Source organism: Lontra canadensis, unplaced genomic scaffold (assembly GCF_010015895.1).
Source record: "Lontra canadensis isolate GAN:19392208 unplaced genomic scaffold, GSC_riverotter_1.0 scaffold30, whole genome shotgun sequence".
Classification (NCBI taxonomy): Eukaryota; Metazoa; Chordata; class Mammalia; order Carnivora; family Mustelidae; genus Lontra; species Lontra canadensis.
In genome coordinates, this window is record NW_022631024.1 from 15,165,314 (window position 1) to 15,190,197 (window position 24,884).

Here is a 24,884-nt window from a genome sequence, read left to right on the forward strand (position 1 = left end):
GTTACCCAGGCGTTGGTGGAGCTGGGATGGGTGGTTCCCAGATGGCACCTGTCCCCGAGCAGTGTTCTCAAGTGCCTGCAAATGCTTGCTGAGCCCCGGCTCTGGGCCAAGGTTCACGTGGAGGGTTGAGGACACAGAGGCCCTCATGGGAAGGGCCTCCCTTTGGGAATCCGCAGGCTGTGGGGAGGCTGTATGCAAGGACCTGTGGGAGCCTGGCCTGGGGCCTGTGGAGGGCCCCTGCCGCCCCAGCTCTAAGATGTATCCCCAGTAGTCACCGCAGTGTCGTGCTCTCTGGGAAAGGCCTGGAAACCCCCCTAACGAGGTGCTGACCGGTCCCTGTGCCCCACCGAAAGGCAGTGGGCCCCTGTATGGAGGGCAGCCTCGGGCTGGGGTCAGTGCGCTGCTTGGGGCCGGCCAGCTGCAGTGAGAGCCCAGGGGACCCTGTGTGTCTGTGTGTGTGTCTGTGTGTGCCCACCTCCCCCACACTGACACAGTCACTGTCACGTAGGCGCTCCCTGCGTGTTTGTGAAAGATGTTTGCAAACGTGGAAGATGTTTATGATTTTTACCCAAAAAGACTATCGTACGGCATATGGACAGTAGCTTGTTTTGGGGGCCTGTGCATAGCAACAGTTAAAAATCTGTAAGCTATGCGTGGACATCTCGAATTGTCTCAGGAAAGTTACATTGTCTGTCATTATTCTTTGTTTCTTTTTTCCAGATCTGTTACAAATAAGATAATTTTTCATTATTGTAACTAAAATACAAGTTCCCGGGCTGGGGCCTCCAGTGCCGGCTCTGGGGTGTCCTCTGCTCAGACGGGCTGACTCGGTGTGGACTCGCGGCTGGGGGCTGGGCTTCCTTTCCCCCCGGGGGGCCGCATGGGCCTCTGACCCCCACCCCTCCTGCCTCACCTCCCCGTGCTCCTCACGTGGAGTCTTCCTCGCAGGACTCTCCCCTGACCTCCCATCTTCTGAAAGCCGTCCCTATTGCTGTGGCCGATGAAGGAGACTCCGAGTCCGAGGATGATGACCTGAAGCCTCGAGGTAGCCCAACCCCAGGACGGGGGGTGCTGTGGGGCGGGGCATGGGGGGGTTCAGCTGTGGGCCAGGAGGGCAGCCCGACCGACGGCCCGATGGCTGACGGCGCAGTGGCTCCCCTTGGAGCGCCGGCTGTCCGGCTGAGTCCCAGCGGCCTGCCAGCCCGCACCCCCCTCCTCAGCCCCGTGACCCCGCGCAGGCCGGCCCTTCCGCCCCCCGCCTCCTCACCTGTGCAGGGCGGACGCTGGGCCGGGTTGGGCAGAGGGCAGAAGGGTCCGTCTGTCTGAAACTCTCAGGGACCCACAGCTCTCGTGAGCAGAAACACAGGAACGTACTTGGCAGATTCCTGGGGCGGGACACCAGCCCCCCATGTCCCGCCCCGGTTGGACGATGCCGCAACCCATCTGGGAGGGGCAGGGCCCTCACCTTCCCTCCCCTGTGTGACTGGTTCCTAGGCCTCACGGGCATGAAGAACCTCGGGAACTCGTGCTACATGAGTGCCGCCTTGCAGGCCTTGTCCAACTGGTAGGTGGTGCCCTCGCCTGGGGGCTGGGGGGCCTGGAGCTGTCGCTGGGTGCCCTGAAGGTGGCCGCAGCCCCTGGGCTGTGTCGTGTATGTTACCCCCAGATGTGTGTATACGGATCCACGTCAAAAATCGTAAAAACACACATGGCCTTCGGCCCAGCAGTCCCTCCTGTCCGAATTAGTTCTAGGAAGGTCGGCTGAGGTGTGGAGCACGTTGCCTGGGGGGGTGTCCCTATCCTGTGTTCACGGGATGGTTGGATGGTCCACGTGTTTGTAAAGATTTTATTTATTTATTTATTTATGTGCGAGGGTGGGGGGAGGATGTGAGCAGTGGGGAGAGGCACAGGGAGAGGGAGAAACAGCCTCCCTGCAGAGCAGGGAGCCCAATGTGGGGCTCCATTCCAGGACCCCAGGATCATGACCTGAACCTTAATGCAGATGCTTAGCCTACTGAGCCCCCCAGGTGCCCCAGTGGTCCCCATTTACAGGCCAGCTTTACAATGGGTACAGGACAGTATTTACTGAGCGTAAGGGTTCAGAATGTGGCCATGGGGAAAAAAGAGGTTATGAAGCTTTGTGTGGTGCAATCCCATTTGGGGGAGATATCCCTAATTTTTTTTAAGATTTTATTTATTTGGTTAAGAGAGACAGTGAGAAAAGGAACACAAGCAGGGGGAGTGGGAGTGGGAGAAGCAGGCTTCCCACTAAGCAGGGAGCCCAATGTGGGGCTCGAACCCTGGACCCTGGGATCATGACCTGAGCCAAAGGCAGGTGCCCCGAACTTCCTAATTTCTGCCTAGGATAGGCTGTTAACTCTGTGAGGCCAGGGCATTTCCTGTGTCTGGTACACAGGTGTCCCGCCTGGGAGGGATTTGGTGCCTGCCTGTGTGAGGGAGGGAGGGGATGTGTGCATAGGAACGTCCACAAGGATACACGCCTAGAATCTTCCCGAGTAGCTGTCGTCACAAGGTAGGATTAAAGTCCCTTACTGTTTGCCCGTCTCTAGACGTTCTAGTGTTTTTACAATGAATATGTATTTCTCAAGTAATGAGATAAGTTGACTTGAGGAAAAGGAAAGATGCCTTCAGGTTGGGGAAGGTTTCCATGGAGTGGGCTAGGGTCAGGGACAGGCGCTGGACCCTCTCTCTCTGTCAGGCAGCAGCTGGCCCCTGAGTGCACAGCCCCTGAAGCCGGTGCCTCTGCAAGCCCTGGGAGAGGGATGGGGGCTGTTTTGGCATCTCGGGGTGGCCGAAACAAAGCATGGCCGGCAGGGTGCTCGAAACAACAGAAACTTATTCTCTCTCAGTTCTGGAGGCTACAAGTCTGAGGTCAAGGTGCGGGCGGGGGCAGGGGGAGAGGGCGCGTTGATTTTGAGGCTTCTCCTTGACTGCTAGGTGGCTGCCTTCTCCCTCTGTCTTCACGTCATCCTCCCTCTGGGCGTGTTTGTGTCCACATCTCCTCCTGGTAGAAGGACGCAGTCATATCGGACCAGAGCCCACCCTGAGGACCTCCTCTGAACCTAATTATGAGTCCAAATACAGTCACCTTTTGAGGTCTCCAACATGGGAATTTGGGGAGACCCAATTCACCCTGTGACGGGTTATCTGCAGGCCTTTCTGGCTCAAGGGCAGCAGCATGCCATCCCGTCCCACCGTCTCCCCCACCATAGGCTCTTGCTTCTCTCACCGGCTCTTTCTAACCAATGCCACACACCCTGCCTCTCTCCCTGCCCCTAGCCCTCCACTGACCCAGTTCTTCTTGGAGTGTGGAGGCCTGGTGCGCACAGACAAGAAGCCAGCGCTGTGCAAAAGTTACCAGAAGCTGGTCTCTGAGGTCTGGCACAGGAGACGGTGAGTGACTGAGCCCCTGACCTTGGGCAGGCACCCGGGGCCAGGGATTTTTCTCTCTGTCCCTCAACCAAGCTCTCCCAGTGCCTTCAGCCCCTCACTGCGTGCTTGTCACACTTCACCTGGGTGACCCGTGCGGCAACCTCGTTTTACAAATTGGGGAAACTGAGGCTTGGAGAGAGTTTATGTGTCTTGCTCAAGGAGCTTGAATTTGAAAGTGGCAATGCCCGGAGCCTGTAGCCACTTCCCTGATGTGTGCGCCGAGGCCCAGACACGTGCCATGACTATTCCCAGTCCCACCTGCCACCATGCGTGCGGGAGAGACTCTCACAGGCGGTGGCTGGTGACGACCGCGAAGGGGCTTAGCTCAGTGTGAAATGAATTTGCAGACTGGAAGTTTGGGTTAGACCTGTTCCCTCAGGAAAACTGGGAATAACTTAAAATGAGTTCATAGAAATATGCCGAATGTAAAAGCAGATTATAAAACAGTGTGATGCAGTATAACTCGCGTTCTGTCAGAATTCTGCCAGGTTTGTTTTCTGTGTGTGTCTGTTTTCCTGGAAAAGTCTGGAAATGTTGATGGCAGTTATCTCTGGCTGGTGCTATTAGTGGTGATGTTTCCCTGCTGGGCTTTTCTGAAGTTTTAGACTTTTCAGTAATGAACACGTAATGCTTTTGAAATTAGGAAAAAACCACAAGAAGTATTTCAGAAAGGAAACAGTTTTCAAGCAGGCTTGTCCCAGACCCATAGGAAATGAGGCCAAACCAATCTAGAGTCTTTGCCTGGTAGCTGGCACTTTGTGACTCCGGGATGTGCGAACCCGCAGGGCCTCCGGGCTTAGTCAGCGCCTCCCCTCACTGGGTCTGATCCGTCACCCCAGGCCACCTGTCTTAGCAACCCTGATGGGATTAGGACGCTCCGATCGGGCCACCTGCGCTAACAGGTCTGGTCTTCCTACAGCCCAAGCTACGTGGTTCCCACCGGCCTGTCTCACGGGATCAAGTTAGTCAACCCGATGTTCCGAGGCTATGCCCAGCAGGTAGGCCATCGCAGCTGCGCGGGGGACACCTGGGGCTGTTAGCAGGCCTGGCTCCGAAGCCCACACCGGCATGGGAAATAGTGCAGCTCGGGGTGACGGGGTGGGTCCCCTCACTGCCTGAGCCCTTCGTGTGTGTGAGGACACAGTAGCCTCCCGCTTAAGAAGTCATTTGCCCGGCCACGTGGCTGGAGATTTGACCTCGGGCAGTCTGACTGCAGAGTCAGGCAGAATTTCACTTTTATTAAAGGAAACATTTGATTACAAGTTTTTGTAAGTCTAGGGAACCCTTTGGAAATCAGTGATACTTTCTGTTGTCTAAACTCATGGGGCCAAAACGAAGCGGAGTAGAACCCCATGTATGCCCCAGTCCCAGGCCGAGCGGCTTGTTCACGGGGCCCAGTCCCCTGCCTCAGCCTGCCACACAACCTGGGGTTTCACTGCTGGGCTTGTGGGAAGAGCTGGACCTGTCTGGGCGGCCGTTCCTGTGTCCCGAACATGGGGGCCAGGAACAGAGCCGTGGTCAGGTGAGGGATGCCTTCCACCCTCTCCCTCGGCCCCCAGCACCCTCCCTGCCGTCCCTTACCGGGCCGAGGGTTGCTGGGTGTTCCTGGGCTCACACCGTCGATTAGATAAACGCCTGAGTGAGAAGTCCAGTGCTGCCCGAACGCCGCTTTTTCCAGGCAGTGATAATGCCCCCCATGATCACGGTTCACCATCCACTGTTTATTAAGTTGTCCCTCCCCGCCCCACAAGGACAGCTCTGTTTATCCTCACAGAGCCCTCTGAGGCGGGCTTTGTCTTCACCCCCATGTTAGAGGTAAGGGGCTAAGGCTCAAAGAGGTTCTACAGCTCACTTGGGTCACACAGCACAGAGCGGCAGGGCAGGACTCAGGCAGAGCTGAACCATTGCCCAGGCTCTCTGTGAGGGCCCTATGGAGCAGGGCTGCTGCCGAACACCCAGCTGGACTCCAGAAGCATCCTTGTCTCTGGTTCTTAGATGTAACACAGGGAACATTCCTGAGTCTGAAACATGGGCGCAGCTGTGGGCCTCTGTTAACGACCGCGGACTGACCACAGATTTTAGCAATGAACACATTACCTGTGGTAAAAGGAAGAACCAGAGAGAAAAGTAAATGGTGTATTGGGGCCTGTTTCTTTTTTTTTTTTTTTTTTTTTAAAGATTTTATTTATTTATTTGAAAGAGAGGCAGTGAGAGAGAGCATGAGCGAGGAGAAGGTCAGAGGGAGAAGCAGACTCCCCGTGGAGCTGGGAGCCCGATGCGGGACTCGATCCTGGGACTCCGAGATCATGACCTGAGCTGAAAGCAGTCGTCCAACCAACTGAGCCACCCAGGCGTCCCTGGGGCCTGTTTCTTAAAAGAAACTTCTAGGCCTCTGACACAGGACCCACGAATCCTCTCTGCTCCCTCCTGCAGGATAAGTTAGTGGTTAATTACTCTGATCTTCAAGTTCAACACTTTGCTGAGGAAATCCACCCAGAGCCCTCCCTTCCCTCTCCCAGAACTGAGAGGAAGAGGCCCTTCTCTCCATGCCCATGACGGAGGGCTGGGGAGGCTTGGCACCGCGTTGGCCAGGTGGGGGTCGGGGGCAGTGCTGCTGATGCCGGGCACCATGAGGGGCATGTCGTTGAACCCCGTGGCCCAGCATGGCACCCGGCCCCCCCGGCTGTTGGAGACCAGCCGCCACCACTGTGTTCTGGCCTTCTGCAGCACCTGGGGGTACGGCGCTCGGCTGGGCCCCGTGGCCAGGTGTTGGAAGCCTCGCTGCCCAGGCTCTCTGATCAGTTTGGTGACCTGGTCAGAGGCCAGAATCAAAGCTGTGACTCGACGCCCAGCCAGCCTGAAGTGGCGGCTTAGACACGTCGTGCCCACATCTCTGGGAGGGTGCCATCCTGCCTCCGGAGCCTGTGCCCGTACCACAGGCCGCAGTGGCAAGGGAAGGGGTGGGCCTGCGGGGACTGGTGGGAGGATGGGGAGGGCAGGGAGGCCCCGAGGAAGGCTGGAGGGTGCAGGCGGCTGGCATCAGCCCCATAAAACTCAGCTGAGCTCTCACGCGCACCTGCGTCTTAGGGGGCCCCTTCCTGCTTCCACAGGCTCCCTGCCCATCCCCGGAGGCCCCTCCGTAGGGAGAGAGGTGACTTTCGAGGCTGAACGCGACCCCTCCGCTCTCCCGCACTGAGCTGGCAGCAGGGTGCTTAGGAGCAGGAGCTGGGGCATCACACGGACCTGGTGGGGGGTGGGGGTCGCGGCTCTGCCACCTCGCAGCTGTGTGGCGGGCGGGGAGGCTCAGGGGCTGCCGTTTCCACCTTAGGACGGGGACGGGATGGAACCACCACAGAGGCTGTTAGGGCTGCTCGACAGGTCTCTAGGGGGCGTTGTGAGGGCCTGCGAGATGGATCCGCTGCTGTCTCCACCCCCAGAAGCAGCGGGGCGCTGGCAGCAAGGTCCTCCGCCCTGGAAAGCCCTGTTGACGCAGCCGCTGCTTCCAGGACACCCAGGAGTTCCTGCGCTGCCTGATGGACCAGCTCCATGAGGAGCTCAAGGAACCAGAGGTGGCGGCCGCAGCGGTGCTGGCCGAGGCACAGGACTCAGACTCGAGCGATACGGATGAGAAGCGGGAGGGTGACCGAAGCCCGTCAGAGGACGAGTTCCTGTCCTGCGACTCGAGCAGTGACCGGGGTGAGGGCGACGGGCAGGTTCGCGGCGGGGCCAGCTCGCAGGCCGAGGCGGAGCTGCTGATCCCCGACGAGGCAGGCCGGGCCATCTCCGAGAAGGAGCGCATGAAGGACCGCAAGTTCTCCTGGGGCCAGCAGCGCACCAGCTCCGAGCAGGTGGACGAGGACGCCGATGTGGACACGGCCATGGCCGCCCTTGAGGACCAGCCCTCAGAGGCCCAGCCGCTGTCGCCGGGCTCCTCCAGCCCCTTCCGGACCCCAGGTGCCAGACAGACCCCGCACGCCTGTAGCAGACTGGACCCGCTCCGAACCGGGGTGTGGCTCAGCCTGTCCGGCCACCCCACACCCCCATGACACTGGAGGACATGTGTCCTGCAGGTTGGGTTGGGGGCCAGGGTGGGCAGAGGGCAGAGGACACACAGTGGGCCTTGGGCCCTGGAAGGTCCCAGTGGGTCGTCTTCCTGGCCGGGTTGTGGAGCCGACGTGCCTCCCCCCGCAACCCAGCAGCAGTCCCCTCTCTGCCCTCAGAGCCAGACAACGAGGCCCACATGCGCAGCTCGTCCCGCCCCTGCAGCCCCGTGCACCACCATGAGGGCCACACCAAGCTGGCCGGCAGCCCTCCCCGCTCAAGCCCCGTGAGGATGGGGCCCTCATACGTGCTCAAGAAAGGTTGGCAGGACTGGGCAGGGAGGGGGTCTGCGGGGCACCCACACGTGCAGCTGGGGCTGGGAATGCGGGTCGTCTGAGCAGCGGCGCCTCCCAGCCCTCCTCTAACACCATAGGGGTGCAGGGGTTGCCCCTCTTACTGACATGACCGAGGCCCTGGGAGGGAACTGCATACCCCACCACGTGACGCACATAGGACCCCAAGTCCCGGCCCAGCAAGCCCCAGTGCCACCCCTTGCCCCAGACAGGCCGGTGGGGCTGGGCCTAGTCCCGTGCTGTGCCCCCAGCCCAGGTGCTGAGCGCCGGCAGCCGCAGGCGGAAGGAGCAGCCCTACCGCAGCGTCATCTCCGACATCTTCAACGGCTCCATCCTCAGCCTCGTGCAGTGTCTCACCTGTGACCGGGTGAGCCCTGGCAGTGGGGAGCCAGGGCCCAGCCTTCAGGGGCCTGGTGGTCCCCCCTCGGGGTGAGGGTGGGGGAGTGGCTTCTCCACCTGATGGCCTCTGCCTTTCTGGAAGGGGGAGGGCTCTGGTTGCCTGGTGCCGGGGTCCAGGGGACGGGGAGCAGACCCTCTGTCCTCCACCTGCCATCAGGTGGCTGGGGTTCAGGCTGCAGATTCTGCTTGGTCTGGGCAGGGCGGAGCCCTGGAAGGTGGAAACCCAGGCTGACCTTCAACCCCACAGGTCTCCACCACAGTGGAGACATTCCAGGACCTGTCATTGCCCATTCCTGGCAAGGAGGACCTGGCCAAGCTGCACTCGGCCATCTACCAGAACGTGCCGGCCAAGCCGGGTGCCTGCGGGGACAGCTATGCTGCCCAGGGCTGGCTCGCCTTCATCGTGGAGTATATCCGGAGGTAGACCTGTCTTCCTGCCTTCCCACCTTCGGCAGACCCGAGACTGCCCTGGACCTGGCAGGCAACAGACCGTGAACAGCAAAGTTCGGGCATTTGCAGGGCCAAGTTCAGGCATTTGGAAGGGCACCCACAGCTGGATGTGCAGATGTTTCCTGAGGGGGTGGTGGGGACTTCCTCAGCCACCCTGGGATTGCCTGGATTGGGTCTGAAGGCAGGAAACCATAGGGGAGTCACCAGGCAGCAGCTAGAGAGCAGTCCTGGCCTGGTGGGGAGAGCAGTGGGCAGCTTTCCGGAGCCCTCATTGCATGCCACGATGTCAGAATCCCATCTACCTGGAGGACGGGCCAGTGTGATCGGGGTCCCTTCACAGATGGGAAGACGAGGCTTGGGGAGAGGTGGGGTCACTCTCCCGGGGACACCAGGCTGCTGGTCCCAGGTGTCCATCCCACCTACCTGGCCAAGATGCCTCCCTGGGCCCGAAGTGACCAGGTCTTAGTCTTGCCTGGGCCCTGGCATCACCCCACCACCCCCCTTCTGTCTCCCTAGGTTTGTGGTATCCTGTACCCCAAGCTGGTTTTGGGGGCCAGTCATTACCCTGGAAGACTGCCTTGCTGCTTTCTTTGCTGCTGATGAGCTGAAGGGTGAGTGGAGTGGGCTTGGCTGGGGAGGGGGTTGCTGGGTGAGCTTGCAGCTGGTTTTTGGAACTCACTGTCAGTGTCACCCGTCTCTGCCTTTCCACATACCTCCACCCCTCCCCACATCCTCCATCAGTCAGGCTGGGTCTGGGCCTGCGTGTCCTCCCAGCCCCACTGCCTGGAGCGCTCTTAGGGCTTTGCCCTTCTTGCTTCTGCTTACCAGTTTGTTGGACAGAAATCATACGTGCTTTAATTTTGCATTTCCTCGGTTACCAATAGTTGGGGGCAGTTTTCGTAAGTGTTTTGACTATTTTTTATTTCCTATTTTGAAATTTCCCAATCCTGTCCTTTTCCCATTTTTCTGTCGTGTGGTTGGCATCTTAACAAACCTTTGGGAAAGCTCTTCTAAAAATTAAAATTAATTGTGGTAAAACATACAAGACCTAAAATGCACCATCTTAACCATTTTGAGGTGTAAAGTTCAGTAGCATCGACTATGTTCACGCTGTAGTACAGTCCCTCTCCAGAACTTTCTCATTCTGCAGAATGGAAACTCTCTACCCCAAGACAGCAACTCTCTGTTCTCCCCTCCCCCAGCCGCTGGCGCCCATCCTTGTACTTCCTGTCTCTGAACTTGACAGCTCTAAGGACCTCATCTAAGTCAGCTCATATGGTGTTTGGCTTTTTGTGACTGGCCTATTTCACTCAACGTGACATCCTCTGGGTTCATCCGTGTTGTAGCAGGTGTCAGGATCTCCTTCCTTTTTTAAAAGATTTTATTTATTTATTTGACAGAAAGAGTGAATGAGCAAGAGAGAGAGAGCACAAGTGGGGGGAGGAGCAAAGGGAGAGGGACAAGCAGACTCCCCTCTGAGCAGGGAGCCCAATGTGGGGCTTGATCCTGGGCCTCTGGGATCATGACCTGAGTCGAAGGTAGATGCTTAACCGACTGAGCCACCCAGGCGTCCCACTCTCCTTCTTTTTTAAAGCTGTGTCGTATTCCACTGATAGACCACGTGTTATCTATCCGTTCATCTCTCAGTGGACACATGGGTTGCGTCTGCCTTTTGGCTATTGTGAATATTGCTGCAACCAGCATGGCTGTGCACCTGTCTCTTCTAGACTGATTTCATCTCCTTGGGATACATACCCAGCAGTGGGATTGCTGGAGCCTGCGGCCGTCCTATTTTTCTTTTTCTTTTTTTTTTTAGATTTTATTTATTTATTTGACAGAGAGAAAGAGTGAGTGAAGGAACTCAAGCAGTGGGAGTGGGAGAGGGAGAAGGAGAAACAGGCTTCTTGCTGGGCAGCGAGCCCAATGCGGGGCTGGATCTCAGGACCTTGGGATCATGACCTGAGCCGAAGGCAGATGCTTAACCAACTGAGCCACCCAGGCGCCCCCTATTTTTAATTTTTTGAGGAACCTCCACACTGTGTTCCATGATGGCTGTGCCAGTTTCCATTCCCACTAGTAGTGCACATGTTCCCTGTTCTCCACATCCTTGCCAACACCTGTTATCTCATTTTTTAAAAAATCTTTTTGATTATAGCTATTCTAAAACAGGTGTGGGCTAGTATTTCATCGGTTTCGATTTGCATTTCCCTGATGATGAGTTACGTTGAGCATCTTTTCATGTACCTGTTGGCCATCTGTTTGTCTTTGGGAAAATGTCTCTCCAGGTCCTCTGCCACTTTTTGAATGGATTATCTGGGGGTTTTTTGTTTGTTTTGCTCTTGATTTGAATGAATTCATTACGTATTCTGAATATTAACCCTTTATCTGACACATGGTTTCTCAATATTTTCTCCTGTTTTGTAGGTTGCTGCTTTATTTTGCAAATTGTTTCTTTTGTTTAGAACTTTTTAGCTTAATGTGGTCCCACTGGTTTATTTTTGGTCTTGTTGCTTTTAGTGTTCTATCCACAACTCCATTGCCAAGACCAATGTCAAAGAGCATTTTCCTATGTTTTCTTCTAGACTAGTATGGTTTCGGGTCTTCTATTTAAGCCTTTAATCCATTTCAGGGTAATGGTTGTGAGTGTGTGAGACAAGGGTCCGGTTTCATTCCTCTGCATGTGGATATCTGGTGTTCTCAATACCGTTTACTGAATGACTCTCTTTTCCCCCCGTTGAATATTCTCGGCTCCCTTGTCAGTTAGCGGTTACCCGTAGAGACTCCTGGGTGTACTTCTGGGCTCTCAATTCTGTTCCTTGGTCTGTGTGTCTGTTGCTTTGCCAGTACCATACTGTGCTGATGACTGTCGTTTTGTAGCGTAGTTTGCAGCCAGGAAATGTGATGCCTCCAGCTCTGTTCTTGCTCAGTGTTGTTTTGGCTATTTGGGATCTTTTGTAGTTCATATGAATTTTAGGGTTGTTTTCTACTTCTGTGGACAGTGTCACTGGACTTCTGGCAGGGATTACATTGACTCTATAGATGGCTTTGGTGGACAGTATTTGTTGTTCTCACCCATGAATGCGGGGTATCTTCTCACTTAATTTGGTCTTTGTGTAGGAACAGCTCTGTCCTTGTCCCATCACCCTGACTCCTGACACCAGATGCATGGTGGTTTTCCCATACCAAGCAGTTACGTGACACCCGCTGGGTACTGAGAATTCAACTCAGTTGTGGTACTGCTACCTGGAGACAGCATTAGATCCCACAGGTCAAGGACTCAGTCCTACAAGACTTCCCCTCCCCAAGAGCCTGTCACAAGTCCCGCTTGTCATCTGTGCTTCTGACTGACCGGCTATAGATCAAAGGTTCCAACCCCTCCTTCTTGGGTTGGATAAATTTGCTAGAGCCCTTGCTTACTAGGTTACTGGTTTATTGTAAAAGGCTGTAGCTCAGGAACAGCCAGGTGGAAGAGATACACAGGGCAGGGTATGTGGGAAGTGGCGTGGGGTTTCCACAACCTCTGAACTCCTACTTTCCCTTGGTCTCCCTGCATCCACCAGCTCCGCAGGTCTCCCAACCCCATGCCATTGGGATTTTATGGAGGCTTCATTGCGTACACGTGATCAGTTATGAATTCCTCTCTGTAGAACACCAGTGTGGCTGAAAATTCCCAACTTCTAATCATGGCTTGGTCTTTCTGGTGACCAGCCCTGATTCTGGAACCATCCAGAGTCATCTTGTTATTTATTTTCTTAAAGATTTTATTTATTTTTTTTTATGTTAGAGGGAGAGAGAGTGAGTATACGTGTGAGCAGGGGGACAGACAGAGGGAGAGGAAGAGAATCTCAAGCAGACTCCATGCTAAGCACAGAGCCTGATGCAGGGCTCAATCTCACGACCCTAAGATCACGACCTGAGCCGAAAGCAAGGGTCAGAGGCTTAACTGACTGAGCCACCCAGGTGCCCCAGAGTCACCTCATTAGAACAAAAGTCGCCATCATCACCTAGGAAATTCCAAGGGACTTAGGAATCCTGTGGCAGGAAGCAGGGTCAGAGAGCAAATGCCAGAACAAATGATGCTCCCAGTGCTCTTAATACTTAGGAAAGTACAGGGACTTTAGGAGCTCTGAGCCAGGAACCTTGGGCTGTATTTTCTGTCACGGATTCGTCCTAACAGTTTTTTTGTGGAATCTTTAGGTTTCCTACCTTCTCTTTTCCTATTCGGATGTCTTTTATTTCTTTTTCTTGCCTAATTGCTCTGGCTAAGACTTCTAATACTGGGTTGAGTAGGCGTGGCAAGAGGCAGCACCCTTCTGTTGTGCCCGATTTCAGGGGAAAAACTTATAGCTTTTCACCATTGAGGATGATATTAGCTGTGGACTTGTCTTAGATGGCCTCTGTTATGTTGAGGTATGTTCCCTCTACACCCAATTTGTTGAGAGCTCTTACTGTGAAAGGGTGTTGAAATCTGTCAAGTGATTTTTCTGTCTCTGTTGAGAGGATCATTTGATTTTTATCCTTTATTCAATGAATGTAGAGAATCTGTGTATTGATTTGTGTATGATAAACCATACCTACCTTCCATATTCAAATTCCATTTAAACACGGTGTGTGATCCTTTTAATACAATGTTGAATTTGGTTTGCTAGAATATTACTGAGAAGTTTTCCGTCTATATTCATCAGGGATATCAGCCGGTAGTTTTCTTCTCTTATCATGTGCTTATCTCACTATGATATCAGAGTGCTGCTGGCCTCCTAAAGTGAGTTTGAGAGTGCCCCCCCCCCCAGTTTTTTGGAAATATTTGAGGATTAGTGTTAATTCTTTTTTAAATGTTTGATAAAATTCACCAGCAAAACCATCTGGTCCTGGACTTTTGTTTATTGGGAGGTTTTATGTTTGTTTTTTATTACTGTTTCCATCTCCTTCCTCATGATTGGTCGATTCAGATCTTTTCTGTCTTCATGATTCAGCCTTGGCAGGTTGTATGTTTCTAGGGATGTCCCCATTTCTTCTAGGATGTCTAGCTTGTTTGTGTACAGTTCACTCTGTCGTGCCTTTTATGATCCTTTGTGTTTCTGTGGCATCAGTTCCAAGAGTCCTCTTCCATTTACAATTTACTTGTCTTCTCTCTTTCTCTCTCTGCTAACCTAGCTAAGAGTTTTTTCAACTTTATCTTTTCTGAAAATCAACTCTTAGTTTCACTGATTTTTTTTTCCTGTTCTTTTCTTCATCTCGCTTTCATTTATGTCTGCTCTAATCTCTCTTATTTCCTGCCTCCTGCCACGTTGGTGCTGAGTTTGTCTTTCATTTTCTAATTCAGTGAGGTGTAGTCTGGTTGTTCATTTGAGATCTTTTTTCTTAATGTAATTTATTGCTATGAAATTCCCTCTTACAACTGCTTTTGCTGCATCCCGTATATGCTAGTACATTGTGGTTTCATTGTCATTTGTCTTGAGATACTTCCTGAGTTCCCTTTTGATTTTTTTCTTCGACTTGTCGGTTGTTGATGTGTGTGTTGTTTGTGAATTTTTTAGTTCTCTTCCTGCTCGTTGTTTCTAGTTTTATACCGCTGCGGTTGGAAATACACTCGTCTTCCCAAATTCATTAAGGCTTGCTTTGTGGCCTAGCTCCTGGAGCTGTCCTGGAGAATGTTCTGTGGGCACTTGAGAATGTGTATTCTGGGGCTGTTGGATGGAATGTTCTGTATATGTCTGTTAGGTCTTTTTGGCCTGTAGTCATTCAGGTCTAGTTCCCTTACTCATTTTCTGCCTGGATGATCTGCCCGGTGTTGAAAGTGGGGTATTAAAGTGTCAAGTATTATTGTCCTGCTGACTCTTTCTCCCTTCAGTTGGGTTAATGTTCTTTTGAAATATCTAGGTGCTGTGGCGTTGGCTGCATATCACCCTTTGCCACTGTACAGTGACCCTCTTTGTCTCTTTGACCGATTTTGATGGAAAATCTGTTGTATGTGATGTCGGTAGACCCACCTCTGCTCTGTTGGTTTCCGTCTGCTGGGAATGTCTCCTTCCTTCCCTCTTTCTCAGCCCATGTGCCCTTAGAGCTGAAGCGAGTCTCTTGCAGGCGGCATATCAGGTTGTGTCTCGTAAGTATAGATTGTTATGTCTACTTCGGCTCCCATGTCCTGTCCCCGCTCACTGTTGTCTGCATTTCTGCCCTAGGTGACAACATGTACAGCTGTGAACGGTGTAAAAAGTAAGTGTGTGTGCTCTGGGCTTTCTCCCTAAATTCCCATTCTGACCCCTGGGTCTATCTGTGTCCCACGTGCTTCCCCGGTTCCTTCTGAGAGTTTGATCCAGACCTCACAGAGGTGACCGTGGGGGGAGGGTGCTCGCTGGGCCCCTCTGTCCCCACACCGGGACACTCACCGCTTCTCCCCGTTTCTCCCTGCCAGGTTGCGGAACGGGGTGAAGTACTGTAAAGTCTTGCGGCTGCCTGAGGTGAGTCGAGAAGCCTCCCGCCTGCTCTCTCTGCTGCTGACTGACGTGCGGTGGCATGGTGGGTCACCCTGTATCCCAGGGAGCCTGAGCTGAGGAGGCCCGGGACAGGGGGGTGTCTGCTGCTTTGTCCTAGAGACCTGCTGGGACCCTCTGTCAGCTCCCTCATGCTCTGCAGGTGTGGGGCAGAGGGTGCCACCTGGAGGAAGGCAGGTGTGTGGGGAGGGACATGGCCACCACGCTGTCTGCGCTGGGGAAGGCCTTTCTGAGGAAGAGGGTCTGCGTGAGCCCTGAGCATGGGGGCTGGCGTCAGCTTCGTGGAGGGAGAGCCGGGAAGAAGCAGGTGGGCAGAGCGTGGAGGCAGGAACGGGCTTGGCCAAACCCAGGAAGTGCCGTGTGGCCAGAGCACAGAGGAGTATGGCCCGGGAGGCAGGTTCTGGAAGCCCGCGTGGAAAAGAACTGTGGTCGGGGTTCTGACGGTCAGCTTCGTGCACAGACCAGCGCCGCCCTTGGGGACTGCCTGTGTCGGCTGCCCGCACTGTCCCCATGGCCCTGCCGTCTTGTGTGCCTCGGTCAGGGGACAGGCCGCGGGCCAATTCGGCTCCCACGTGGAGCTCTTCCGTGTGTCCTGGTGCTCAGTGGGCGGGAGCCCTCAGCCAGCCTGGGCCTCTGGAAGGCTCTTGGCGTTCGGTTTCTTGTGTTCGCCTGGAGGGCGAGCCCTAAGTGGGTCAAACAGTGGCCAGTGGGTGTCCCAGAGCCCAGCCCCAAGCCCCCACCTGGTCACAGGGCCCCGGGCATCCTTGCTCAGAATGACCGCCACCTCCTCCCCGCCCCCCAGATCCTGTGCATCCACCTGAAGCGCTTTCGGCATGAGGTCATGTACTCGTTCAAAATCAGCAGTCACGTCGCCTTCCCCCTTGAGGGACTTGACCTGCGTCCATTCCTTGCTAAGGAGTGCAAGTCCCAGATCACAACCTACGACCTCCTCTCGGTCATCTGCCACCATGGCACAGCAGGCAGTGAGTCGGCCCCCCTCCCCTCCCCGTGTCACCCCTGTCCCCGTCCCCCGGGGTGTCTGTGACCAGCCTGCCCCTCCCGCCACAGGTGGCCACTACATCGCCTACTGCCAGAACGTGATCAACGGGCAGTGGTACGAATTCGATGACCAGTATGTCACCGAGGTCCATGAGACGGTGGTGCAGAACGCTGAGGCCTACGTGCTCTTCTACCGGTGGGGCCCCTGGCAGCTGTCACAGTGGGGCGGGGTCTGGCTCAAGGACAGATGGGTGGTGTGTGAGCCTGGGATGGCCAGCCCCTGTGCTCTGGGGCTTTACTCCGGGTGCCTTTGGAGGGAGGTGGAACCTGGAAGGTTCTAGGCTCCAGGCAGTAAGGGTGTCAAGTTGTAAGAAAGAGCCTTCTGGCCATGAGGAAAGCGGGGAACCCAAGAAGTTGAGTTTGGGCCTTCCGTGGTGCTCCCATGGAGCCATCGTGGCCAGCACTTGGGCCAGGGCAGTGGGGCCTCTGAGAGGCTGCCGGGTTGCTGAGGGGTTCAGGGGGTGGGGAGGGCAGTGGTAGGTGGCTGCGGACACACCCCTGGCAGGGAGCCCAGACACAGCTGCTCCTAATTCCCCTGCCCCACCCCCGTCCACCCCTGCCCCACACCTGCTCCACACCTGCTCCACCCCTGCCCTAACCCTGCCCTAACCCTGCCCCACCTCTGCTTTGTCCCTGCCCCGCCCCTGCACCATCCCTGCTCTACCTTTATCCACCCCTGCTCTGCCCACCCTGCCCCACCCCTGCCCCGGCCCTGCGGCAGGAAGAGCAGCGAGGAGGCTGTGCGGGAACGGCAGCAGGTAGTGTCCCTGGCTGCCATGCGGGAGCCCAGCCTGCTGCGGTTCTACGTGTCTCGGGAATGGCTCAACAAGTTCAACACGTTTGCCGAGCCTGGGCCCATCACCAATCACACGTTCCTCTGCTCCCACGGAGGTGAGGGGGCCTCCTCCAGGATCGGGGTGTGGGGGCGGCCGGCCGAGCCCCCAGCGCTCCCTCCCTGTGCCTTCCTCCACAGGCATCCCGCCCCACAAGTACCACTACATCGACGACCTGGTGGTGATCCTGCCCCAGAACGTGTGGGAGCACCTGTACAACAGGTAGGGCGCTGTCAGTGCGGCGGGGGAGCCCAGGGAGCAAAGGCCACCATGGGCCCACGCTGCCCAGAAGCAGCCGCCAGCCTCCCTTGCGCATGCCCGCAAAGACGACGCTTGAGGGCGCCTGTCAGACCCTGACTGCCGGGAGGGATGGAGACCGGCTCCAGCGTGGCCAGCGGGTCCTTCTCATGGAGAGTCCTCGGTGCACTGGCTCCAGCCGCCCAGCTCGGGTGGCCTGGGCTTCCAGGTTCAAGTCCCTCAGGACCAGAACTGGGGCTCTCACATTGAGGACGCCTAGGCCCGGGTCGCTGTGCTGATGGGCAGGCAGGATGTGAGCCCCTGAGAGAGTGTTCAGATAGGCCAGGAGGCCTCTCCCCAGACAGGCTTTGCCATCCGCTGGCAGGTCAGGTTCAAAAACTCGGCCTGGAGGTAGGCAGGTGGGTCAGGGCCCTACAGGGGAATGTGTCCCCATATCCTGTGGGAATCTGCTCTCCTGCCTGCAGAGGGACAAGCTTCTGCCTCCCTTTGACATTGTCCCCAGGGTCTGGCCAGGTGGGCCGCGGGCCTCAGCAGCTCCTGCCGGGTAGCCAAGAGGGAAAGCAAGATTGTTAGTCCGCCCTTCAGCCTGTAAACCTAGCTTTGTGACACGCCTGCCCTGGGGCAGGTGGCCAGCCGGGCTCCGTGGGCCTGCTAGCACTCAGGTCCCCCTGCCAGTCCGAGGGCGACAGAAAAGTCAACAGGCCATGCACAGGGCACTCAGGGTTGCTCCGCGGCTGGGCCAGGGGGACATCAGGGAGCCTCCCGGGAGGAGGAGGAGAAAGCCGCCAAGTGGAGGGCAGTCCTGGTTCTCTGGCACGTTCTGAAACTCTCCCTTCAGGGTGTGCTCACACGCTCTCTCTCTCTCTCTCTCTGCCCTTCCTCCGGGTGCAGATTCGGGGGTGGCCCTGCCGTGAACCATCTGTACGTGTGCTCCATCTGCCAGGTGGAGATCGAGGCGCTGGCCAAGCGCAGGCGGATCGAGATCGACACCTTCATTAAGGTGCGTGGGGTCGGGGCATTGGGGAGGGACGGGGGCCTCTGTGGGGGACAGGTGGGGAGCTGGGGACTGAGGAGCCCTGCGGGGTTGGGCTCCTCGTGGAACACCTGTCCCGTGGGAGCACAGAGCGGCCGGACACTGAAGGCTTTGCTGGCAGGAGGGTCAGGTTCCGGAGGCTCGGGTCCATCTGCTGGGTGAGCTGCTGAGCCACCGTGGAAAGGACAGAGCCCTGCCGCTTGGGGCTGGGTGACTGCTGCGGGGACTGTCCTGTGTGTGAAAGGACAGTTAGCGTCCCTGGCCCCCGCATGCCAGTGACGGCAAAAATCACGTCCACACATTGGCCGTGTCCCTTGGGGGGCAGATCTCCCCGCTCGTGAGAACTGTGGGGCTGTACAGAGTGACATGGAAAGGTGCATTCAGTGAAAACAAGTGGCGAAATGGCCAGTGGCAGCAGGTGTGCATGCGTGGCCTGGGGCTGCTGGGAACAGGGTGCCTGGGGACCACCACCCCTCAGGAGTGGAGCGTGGGTAAAAGACAGTAAGGGACTCTGAGCTTTGTGCCCAGGAGAAGACGACATGTCAGGAGAGTTAATGGAACAAGTCAGTGCCTTCCGTTAAATGGGGGGGGGGGGGCTCGGCCTGGGACCTCAGCTGAAGAAATTCATTGTCCCCTGCAGACGTTGGAGGGTGGGACTGCGGCAGAGGGCTCTCCGAGCTTATCTGGGAGTCCCCTAGTTTTCTACCTAGAGTGTCCAGGGTTTTCTAAGAGGTGGGGAGGGCAGGATGACAGGGAGGGTGGGCAGGGTGCTGGGTCCGTGGTGCTGACCCTCCCCTCTGCTGCCCCTCCCTCGGCCCAGCTGAACAAAGCCTTCCAGGCTGAGGAGGCCCCTGGTGTCATCTACTGCATCAGCATGCAGTGGTTCCGGGAGTGGGAGGCCTTTGTCAAGGGCAAGGGCAAGGACAACGGTGAGTGTAGCATGGGCCTGGCCCTCCCCCCAGTGCAGGTGTTCTCCCTGCCCCAGGGCTGTGACGGTGGGGGGTTGGGGGGGGTGCCCATGGCCGGGCCTTCTTGCTGTGGCAGGACTGGAGTGGTCTTACTTGTCCCTTCCCTCGCGTCCTGTCCCCACTGGTGCTTTTCCCTCCTGCCGGGCACTTTTCTTTGGGGGTTTGCTTGCCTTAAAGAAAGATTTTAGTGGCTAGATGGCTTCAGACTCTTGGGAAAGAAGAACGTGGATACAGTGTCCTCTGACAGCTCACTTTCCAGAGCTGGAACTGGGCAGCCTCCCAGAACCCTCCACAGGCCCCAGCGAGAAATGGCTGAGCCCAAGCTCTGGCCTGCCCACGGCCCACCCTCCCACCCTCGAGCCCCCCACATGGGCTCCCAGACTAGGGCTTGGGGCCTGGCCAGGCCAGCAGCAGGCCAACATGGGCCTTTCGGGACCTAAGCACCGGCCAGGCCTCAGGGCAAGGGGAGGGGCCTGGGGGCTCCCTGGTGTTGGTGTAGGGCTGGGGCTTTGCTTCGGAGTTGCAGCCCGCCCTCGGGCCCCAGCTTTGCCTTCTGCTGACTCTTCCTGGGGCACTTCCTCCCCGGCCTCTGGAAATAGCTCTCAAGTCATGTGGTTGCCGAGGATACCGTGTGATTTGGGGAATGGTGCTCAGCGAGGGTCTGAAGTCCCAGAAATCCCCTCTGCGGGCTGCTGGGATGCCCCGGGTCCCTTCCGGCTCTCCTGCTTTGGTGGCCGAGCATTCAGTGCCTGGCACCTGCCCCCGTGAGCACATCACCTGGCCCCTGTGGGCCCTGGACAGCCTCTCCCGGGTCATGGGGTCGGAGTCACGCTTTGGGAATGGCTTCTGCCTGCGGAGAGGTGGAGGGCCATGGCGGGGGCAGGTGGGTTTCCCGCTGCCGCAGAGCCTCTGAGGCGCTGAGCCTGAGCCGGGTCTGTTCCAGAGCCCCCCGGGCCCATCGACAACAGCAGGATCGCACAGGTCAAAGGAAGTGGCCACATCCAGCTGAAGCAGGGTGAGTCTCGCCGGCTCCAGCCCTGGCGTCCCTGGCCAGCTGGCCTCCCCACGGTCCCTCCTGGCTGCTGGTCACAGTCCCACTTGAAGCCCCCGCCTGTCCTACCCAGGCCCTGTGTCGGCCTCTGTCTGCCCTTTGCGGGCACCCCACACCCTGGGAAACGGGCGGCAGCCAGAGATGTGCCTTCCGGGGTCCTTGGAGAAGCGACGTCCCTTGGAGCGTCCCAAGGTTGCTCTGGAACAGCTTTGCGCGGGAGCACACGGAGCTCCCGGAGTCCCCCTGCCAAGACATGGCCTCTTGGGGCGGGAGTTGGGGTCAGGGGAAGTGAGTGGGCAGTGCAGGCGCAGCCCCGACCGCCTGGCCTCTGGGGCCCTGCAGGAGCTGACTACGGGCAGATTTCAGAGGAGACCTGGGTCTACCTGAACAACCTGTACGGCGGCGGCCCCGAGATCGCCATCCGACAGAGCGTGGCCCAGCTCCAGGACCCAGAGAGCCTGCACGGGGAGCAGAAGATTGAAGCCGAGACCCGGGCCGTTTGACCTGCTGGGCCAGCCTGTAAGTCCCCTCCCTCTGCAGAGAACCTCTCCCGTCCCCTGTGTGTTGGAAGAACACAGCCCTGAACGCACCTTCCGGGAGACTGTTTGGAAAAACCCTCTCGTGAGCCCCGCTGGGCCGAGTGACCCAAGTGTCCCCACAGGCCCCCGCCTTGGCCCTCCTCCCTGCGGAGGGCGTGTGTGTGTCCCGAAGAGAGGCCGGCGGCTGGGGAGACCCAAGCAGCAAGTTATCTGGGTCCCAGTGAGCGATGTCGCGGTCAGGAAATACACCTGCTGTGGGCTCTTCAAACAACCAGGGCTCTACGACGTTCCTTAACTTGGGTCTTTGTGTCCACTTGTCACGGCCATTGTGTCCCCCACCTGTCCTCTTGCTCGTTCAGGCCCAGCTTGGGTCCCTGAAGCTCTAAGTCAGGGGCTGTGACCAAGGGACCACAGGGCAGGAGGAGCTCTAGGTACTGTGCAGCACCCAGCACGCACAGCGGGAAGCTGGGGCACAGAGGACCGAGCTGGAGCAGCGGGGGGTGCCGGAGCCAGCTCTGCCCTAGGCCCCGCTTTGGCCCGATCCCCCGGTGTCACAGAAAGGCTCCGGAACCCTGGGCTGCTCTCAGCGTTTCTCCTGCAGACTGACGATTCTGGACTCTGTTGCGATGGGGACCCAGGGTGGGGGTTGGATCTGCTGGGCGAGATTGTTTCTGGAGGCAGCTGGTCCCTGGCTCCCCGTGCTGCTGAGCTGGCTCCCCGGACTGGCTGTCGCTCGTCCCCAGCAGGGAACCAGATGATGAGACCGAAGTACCCCACGTCACTGTCCTTTGCTGCGGACGTGGCTTCCCTGGGGTGGGGGGGCTCCCTGTTTCTCACCACACTGTCACGGGGAGCCCAGGGAGCTGTGGCGCCAGGGCAGCTCTCACATCGGCCGTGGAAGCCCATTCTGGATGCTGAAACGGGCCACGCTGGGGCCCTGGGATGAGTGCAAGGGGCCCGGGCTTGCCTCTGGGGACACCCACGCCCCTGGACGAAGCAGCTGGGGCGAGATGCCCACCTCGTCGGGACTGGAGGGAAGGGGGGGTGGGAAAGGGGCCTCAGGACCTGGGCCCCCACACACCGTGGCCTTCAGTCTCTAGAAGCAGATGCGGCTGGAATTCCGGCAGAGCCCGGGAAGCTGGCGCGCCGGTAGCTCACTCTGCAGCCCTTCTACCCGGGTCCTCCCCAGCCGAGGCAGCACAAGCCGCTCTGGAACCCCCTGACGTTTGCTACAGTCTTGAAAGTTCCCGCTGCGGCCAGCGGGCAACCCCCGCGGCGGGGCTGGGTGGCCAGTCATTGCCCTGCTGGTGACAGAGTCTGCGCCAGGTCGTAAACTTGTCCCCGCCGTCTGCGCGGCCTTGTTGGTGTTCAGAATGTCCTAATAAATACATATGCATCCCCCGCAGCCCTGGCTGTCGTCTGTACCCGCGGCAGGTCACTCTGTCAGTGGGGGGCCTGCGCTGGGGGGTGGGGCGGGGTGGGGAGATGAGCGGCCCGCACCACTGCACGCAGGAGAGGGCTTGGGGGGCTCCGAAACCAGCCAGACTCTGGAGGCCGCGGGAGCGGACAAGGAAGAGAGGCTGCGAACGCACGTGTGCCGCCTTTTCCTGGAACCAGCCCTGGCCCAGAGAAGTGGGGCCAGCTGTGGGGGTGGGGGTAAGGCCAGCACATCCCATGGGCTGGTCCCGTACTGGTGCCGCGCCTGGGCCACTCGGGATAACCCCTCTGGGCTGGGGTCATCCTCCCAGGGCCGGGCAAGGGCTCCACGGCTGGAGGAGCCCTTCCCTCCTCAGTGGACAGTGGACAGCGGACATTGGCTCCTTGAATCCCAGCATCGTGGGATTGCTGACCTCATTGCTGAGGTCCTACCTGGGGAGCTCCCGGCATTTAATTTTCCCTGTGGTTTTGGTTGGTTTTTGTTTACACTCCTTGGGGTTTGGTGGGGAGAGACAAATGGGAGATTTTTGTGTGTTATTTGAAACATGCTTGTGAAATCCCATCAGATGTGAGCATGAGTTGATGGTGCTCGACTTCAGGAATGGTTCCCCCCGCTGTGACCATCCCAGGGCCCCATGAACCCCTGTGGCTCCCTCCCGAGCACAGCGGCCACCTCGCCCCGCCCCAGAAGTAGCTCCAGGCCTGTCCTTCATCCCTCACTTTTCTTTCTAGCTTTCCCGCATCTGCCACGCGGCTTTGCTCACACTGGGACGTCGTACACACGGAATTCCGTGGTACGGATTTTGTGATTGGCCTTTCTTGTCTTCCGTGGAAGATGAGAAAGAAGAAGTTCTGTCTGGGGCATTGGCTGATATTGGAGGTTTGGAGACACTCGCTTCTTGTACTGCAGGAAGGTTGGGGAGAAAGAGGGACGTACCAGTTGACCTCAAAGTCTTTCCTTCCTATTTTCCCTTGATACATCAGGCTTTAAGGGGCTCCAGAGCCTGGAATGGGCAGACAAAACAGGAGACTGTGGGTGTTCACTTCTCAGCCTGAGTGGGGCCGCGAAGCAGTGGGCAGTGGGGGAGGCCACCTCCCGTCTTCCCTCCGCAGGCGTCCCCCACCCCCGATCGGGCCGGGTCTCACTCCAGCAGCCCCGTTTAGAGGAGCCAGAGTCTGCCTCCTCCACAGAGGGGGGCGCCCACACGCTCCCAGCTGCTGCCTGGGCACACGCTTCTGCTCACAAACCTGCATCAGAAAATGCATTTGCAAGGTGCAGCCCTCCCCCCACCTCCCCGGAGTACGGCTTCCTACCTTTGTTCTTGCCGGAGTTCAGTGCAAAACACAAATGATCCTGCCAGTCTGACACCGCCTCGCTTGGAGTCCCCAGAGCCTTGGGGGAAGCGAGTGGGGTTTTGGAATCACACCTCCCTCTGGCTCTTTTCTCTGCAGCGGAGAGGAGCCGCCAGGGAGCCGGTGTGGAAGAGATTAACGCCCTCAGGAGCTGTGAAGAGGGCGGCCCACGGTGTAGGACACTGTTCTGGAGAGCTGGCCCAGGGACGCGTTAGGACGCCGTCTCCAGCCCGTCCTTGGATCTGAGACCAGCGAGTGGCCTTGCCCAGGTGGGGTCTGGGGAGCCAGGAGTGGGGACAGGGCTCGGCCTGGTGCAGTGGGAGGATGGGCACACCGAGGGGCAGAATGCTGCCTGGGATCCTTCCCACCTGCCGACCCCCGTCTCCTCCTGGGGCCCAGCAGCTACGAATGAGGAGATCCCCACTTTTCCCCTCACAGCTTTTGGCCCCTTAGCTCTGAGGACAAGGGCACGCTGGGGCCTTTCTCAGATTTTGCTCCACCTTGCGGGGCCCAGCAATGCCCCCAGCGGACGGGAGGTCATTTCAGTACGGGTCCCTCACTGCACCATCTGGACAGGTAGTGTTTAAAGCGGGGCCTCACGGATGCACCTCCGGGAAGCAGCTCCTGGTGTTCACAAAGTGGCTGCTGAGCGCCGGGTTTGCACTTCAGTCCTGGGTCCGAGAAGGTGCTGGCCACAGGCTTACTGCCTCATCTTCTCAGAACAGCACAGCAGAGGCCAGGGAGGGAAGAGGAGGCCTCCTCTAGCCAGGGACGGGGGTTCCTCACCGCCCAGGACACGGGGACGTTAGCCCCACTGGGCTAGGCCGGCTGTCGGGCCAACCCCTCCCTCCCAGCGCCCCCCTCCCGCAGGCCCCCAGCGCCTCACTTCGGCTGCAGATTCAGAGTTGGATGTCCGGGCTGTCCTGTGGGGCCGGCAACTCCAGAGATCTCTTCTCCTTTAACTAAAAGAGGGGCCCCTGAACACACCCCACGCACTCCTGGTGTTTCCGGACACCGGGTCCTGCCCTGGGGCGTCCTTCCCCTCTCGTGCTGGCCCCTCTCCCGCTAGGGGTCGCCACCGCCTGTGCGGCCGCGTGGCTCGGCCTGGGTGCGGCGGGCTCCATGAGGCCAGGGGAGGCCGGGGAGGCCTGGCCCTGCCCCCG

The 24,884-nt window shown here is 57.8% G+C and overlaps 1 protein-coding gene and 1 pseudogene across 5 annotated transcripts in view; both read left to right on the forward strand.

Annotated features, from left to right (window-relative positions):
- Positions 1 to 22,133, forward strand: part of USP20 (ubiquitin specific peptidase 20) — a 41,257-nt gene extending 19,124 nt beyond the window's left edge. For 3 of the 5 annotated variants that reach the window (XM_032866069.1, XM_032866071.1, XM_032866072.1), the window contains exons 7-25: positions 949 to 1,045; positions 1,495 to 1,564; positions 3,301 to 3,414; positions 4,373 to 4,451; positions 6,960 to 7,407; positions 7,674 to 7,814; positions 8,099 to 8,214; positions 8,494 to 8,666; positions 9,213 to 9,307; positions 14,879 to 14,912; positions 15,112 to 15,157; positions 15,993 to 16,173; positions 16,259 to 16,385; positions 16,971 to 17,140; positions 17,223 to 17,304; positions 18,232 to 18,340; positions 19,194 to 19,302; positions 20,285 to 20,356; positions 20,735 to 21,138. In XM_032866069.1, the coding sequence (XP_032721960.1) occupies positions 949 to 1,045; positions 1,495 to 1,564; positions 3,301 to 3,414; positions 4,373 to 4,451; positions 6,960 to 7,407; positions 7,674 to 7,814; positions 8,099 to 8,214; positions 8,494 to 8,666; positions 9,213 to 9,307; positions 14,879 to 14,912; positions 15,112 to 15,157; positions 15,993 to 16,173; positions 16,259 to 16,385; positions 16,971 to 17,140; positions 17,223 to 17,304; positions 18,232 to 18,340; positions 19,194 to 19,302; positions 20,285 to 20,356; positions 20,735 to 20,895 (2,424 nt within the window). In that variant the 3' untranslated portion in view covers positions 20,896 to 21,138. Of the gene's footprint in view, positions 1 to 948; positions 1,046 to 1,494; positions 1,565 to 3,300; positions 3,415 to 4,372; positions 4,452 to 6,959; positions 7,408 to 7,673; positions 7,815 to 8,098; positions 8,215 to 8,493; positions 8,667 to 9,212; positions 9,308 to 14,878; positions 14,913 to 15,111; positions 15,158 to 15,992; positions 16,174 to 16,258; positions 16,386 to 16,970; positions 17,141 to 17,222; positions 17,305 to 18,231; positions 18,341 to 19,193; positions 19,303 to 20,284; positions 20,357 to 20,734; positions 21,139 to 22,024 lie in introns of those variants that run through there. The other 2 variants (XM_032866070.1, XM_032866073.1) reach the window with 2 other exon arrangements.
- Positions 22,134 to 22,605: 472 nt separating this feature from the next.
- On the forward strand, positions 22,606 to 24,133 carry LOC116872861 (annotated as a pseudogene).
- Positions 24,134 to 24,884: the final 751 nt, after the last annotated feature.